The sequence below is a fragment of the Echinops telfairi genome, unplaced genomic scaffold, assembly GCF_000313985.2.
Source record: "Echinops telfairi isolate 266 unplaced genomic scaffold, ASM31398v2 ScPeMD7_1;HRSCAF=3_0, whole genome shotgun sequence".
Lineage (NCBI taxonomy): Eukaryota > Metazoa > Chordata > Mammalia > Afrosoricida > Tenrecidae > Echinops > Echinops telfairi.
Genome location: NW_022103896.1, coordinates 54,258,244 through 54,261,524, shown reverse-complemented (window position 1 = coordinate 54,261,524; position 3,281 = coordinate 54,258,244). Strand labels below are relative to the sequence as shown.

The 3,281-nt window shown below is 39.9% G+C and overlaps 1 protein-coding gene across 1 annotated transcript in view; it reads left to right on the top strand.

The window, feature by feature from the left end:
• The window catches only part of LOC101663970 (carbonic anhydrase 13), a 51,246-nt gene that overhangs the window by 9,876 nt on the left and 38,089 nt on the right, over positions 1-3,281 (top strand). The window contains exon 2 of the mRNA XM_004697731.2: positions 5-11. Within this exon, the coding sequence (XP_004697788.1) occupies positions 5-11 (7 nt within the window). The remainder of the gene's footprint in view (positions 1-4; positions 12-3,281) is intronic.

The following is a 3,281-nucleotide window of genomic DNA, read 5'->3' as shown; positions in this document are numbered from 1 at the left end:
CGAGCACAATGGTGAGCGCCTGCTGCTGCTGGGGCGGGCGAGGGGTCCAGACCGGGCTTGGAGCGGGCAGCGCCCGAGGGCGCTGACCGGGCTCCTGGGAGCCACAGACCACGTGCCCGCGGACCCGGCACTGGACAGAGACTTTTCTGTTCCTCTTTGAAATGGGGCCGCACTGGCACGCAGGAAGAGAATTAGTTCTGAAAAGGAGGGAGACCCTGTTTTTCTGGGGATGGGAGCAGAGAGGTGGTGGGGGGTTGGAGTGTGATCGTCCTGTAAGGGTTACCCAACGCCCCAAACTTCAGATCTATCCCCTCACCATCATTTGATAAGCCCAGGACTCTCCCGAGTAATAATCACTGATCAATTAAAGTCTAGGAGATTAGAAATCTGAGGACACACACACTGATGAATTGAGGGCAAGTTCTCTTACTATCGCTTAGGAAAAGCAAATCATAAAAAAAAACTTTGAAAAGATGATTGCGAAATTTTAATAACTTGCTTTGCAATCCTGAAGATTAAGCTGCTTATTGGCAAACAAAACACCGCCAAGTTATGAATAACTGATACTATTAAACGTTCGCACAGCAATTTGCAGTTGGTTGACCACTTCTGTGGACTTTAGGAAGGCTTCAGGCTATCTTTGGGAACTGAAGTGATTGGGGAGGCAGCTTCTGCACCCTCGTGGGTTCCTTGCAGATTGGGGGGCACCTAACTCCAGCAATACAAGCCCGAGAGTCGATTCCGTCTCATCGTGACTCTCTGGGACAGGATAGGAGGGTTCCCAAGACTGTAACTCTTTACTTTTTAAAAGCATGTAATTCACAACACACAATTCAAAGGTTTGTAACTCTTCACGGAAGTAGAAAGCCTCCTCTTTCTTCCGAGGAGCGGCTGATAGTTTTGAACTGCTGATCTGGTGATTAGCAGCCTAATGCACAACCACTATGCCTCAGGGCTCTCATTAAAATGATAAGGCATGAGTAAAAATATATTTGCTGATAGAGCAACAATAAAAATAAAATGTATCCTTTTCTTCTTGGATATCCTAAATTACCACAAGTTAACACATTTTCTTGTTACACAAGACTGATCAAGTAATTTTTTTTGGAGAAATAATTGCTAAGTTGATCAAGAAAGCCCTAAATAAATGGTTGTCAAAACGAGGACGTTGTGTACTACTACTACTGCTAAAATATTTTCCCAGGATTAACCAGCATGTTGTTACTGAACTACTGTAGAATCACGTTTTATAGACAGGTTACCTTTGTGAAGGAACAGAGAAGTCCCATTTCTAATTTTGGCCTGATCGATACTTCCAATTTGCATGCTCGTTTAAAAGTGGCAGCAGGTGATATTTATAACTTTAATTATGAAAGGTATAATTTTGGCAGTTATTTACTTTATTTCTGTGACAGAGGCTGTAATTAAAATTTTACATTTTGCTAATTGCCATTTTATTTATTTTTATCGCATAACTGGGATTTTATTTTTATTTCATTTTAAAAAATAAATCATTTTATTGGGGGCGCATACAACTCTTATCACAACCTATCCATCCATTCGTTGTGTCAAGCCCATTTGTACATTTGTTGCCATCATCATTTTCAAAACATTTTCTATCTACTTGAGCCCTTGGTATCAGCTCCTCATTTTCCCCTTCCAACCCTCCCTCCTGAACCCTTGATAATTTATAGATTTTTTTTTTTCCATGTCTTACACTGACTGATGTCTCCCTTCACTCACTTTTCTGTTGTCCATCCCCCTGGGAGGAGGGTATAGGTAGATCATTGTGATCGGTTTCCTCTTTCTCCTCCCACCTTCCCCTTCCCCTCCTGGCTAATTGACATTTTATGTTTGGGGAAAAGTTTCACCAATTAGGTCCTTTCAATTTCCCTCACTGCTAGAATCATTTTTATGATTGTTATTTAATAGTTGCTGGTGCCATTTGTTCCCTCCCTGCTGTTAAGAAGAAAGATATTCTCAATCAATGGATATTGGTTATTGTTTAATAGGTTAGGAAATATTGGCTCCACTGAACCTCATATTCAGAAATACTTAAAATCCATCTCAGAAAAAGCCAGTAGCAAAGTATGGTTTTGTATATCGACCCATTGGAGGGATTGTTGGGCAAGTCCTTTCTTTTAGATGCATTTTTTTGTGTGTGTGAGGACCAGACCTTTAAGTAGATTAATTTCAGAAGATCCTTAATGGAAATATGTTGCATCCTGAGCAGGCAAGTTTAGTTGCTGTCTGATCAGATGAAGGGATGAGCAGCTGAAAGTAAATTTAAGCCTGGAATGAAAACTAGGTCAAATGGGACATCAAGAGGCCAAGTACTGAAGGTTGTAACATTCTCAACCTAATCCTGCGTAATTGCACTGGTTAATTTGGGAAATGAAACGCCTTTGAAATCCACATGTCATCATGAGTATTAGAAAGTTCTTGAGTCAATTTGAGTCAATTATGACTCACGCTAATCCCATGTGTGAGTAAGTTTAGAGCTTAATGTTTAGGAAAAGTAAAAAAAAGTGGGGGGTGGACGGGGAGCTCTTTAAGAGGCTTGGAAATGAATTGACCACGGTATTGGATATTAGATACAAAGTCTTATTATTTTTTGGGTTTGCCTTTAAAAAGAATTGTTCTGTCTCTAAAGAAATGGAAGTCGGAGGGTAAAGGAATTGAGAGGAGAAAGGAACCATTTCCTGACTGAGGGAAAAAAGAAAGTCAGTAACAAGTTGTGACATATGTACTGCCTATTTGAAATCTAATTCCTATTAGATTAACTCATCCTCACAACAATTTTATAGACTTTATTTTTTACAGAGAGAGAGAGAGAGAGCGCGAGCGCTACATCTAGGTAGTTATCTAGAAAGAGTACTCAGAATAGAAATGGGTGCTAAGAAAGTCTAATACTCTTTCTGTAAATACTTTGTCAGCAAGGACTTTTGATGCTGTAGTTGCTTTGGAGTCCAAAGGGCCAGATTCCTATGAAGACTTCCAAGAGCATCTGTCTGTGATTTTTATATTTCTTCTATGCCGCCATTTTGTACCTGAGACATATTTTGAAGAAAATAATTTATGCTTTCTTCTTAGCAAAAAATGAAGACCATTAAGTAGTTTTGTATTAAGAAATTGAAAGCTGTTGATGATTGTGACATATTTACAGTTCCTTAAAATCTTCAAATGTGACAATGGGTGCATAAGCAAATGTGGTGAAGAAAGCTGATGGTGCCCGGCTATCAAAAGATATAGTGTCTGGGGTCTTAAAGGCTTGAAGGTAA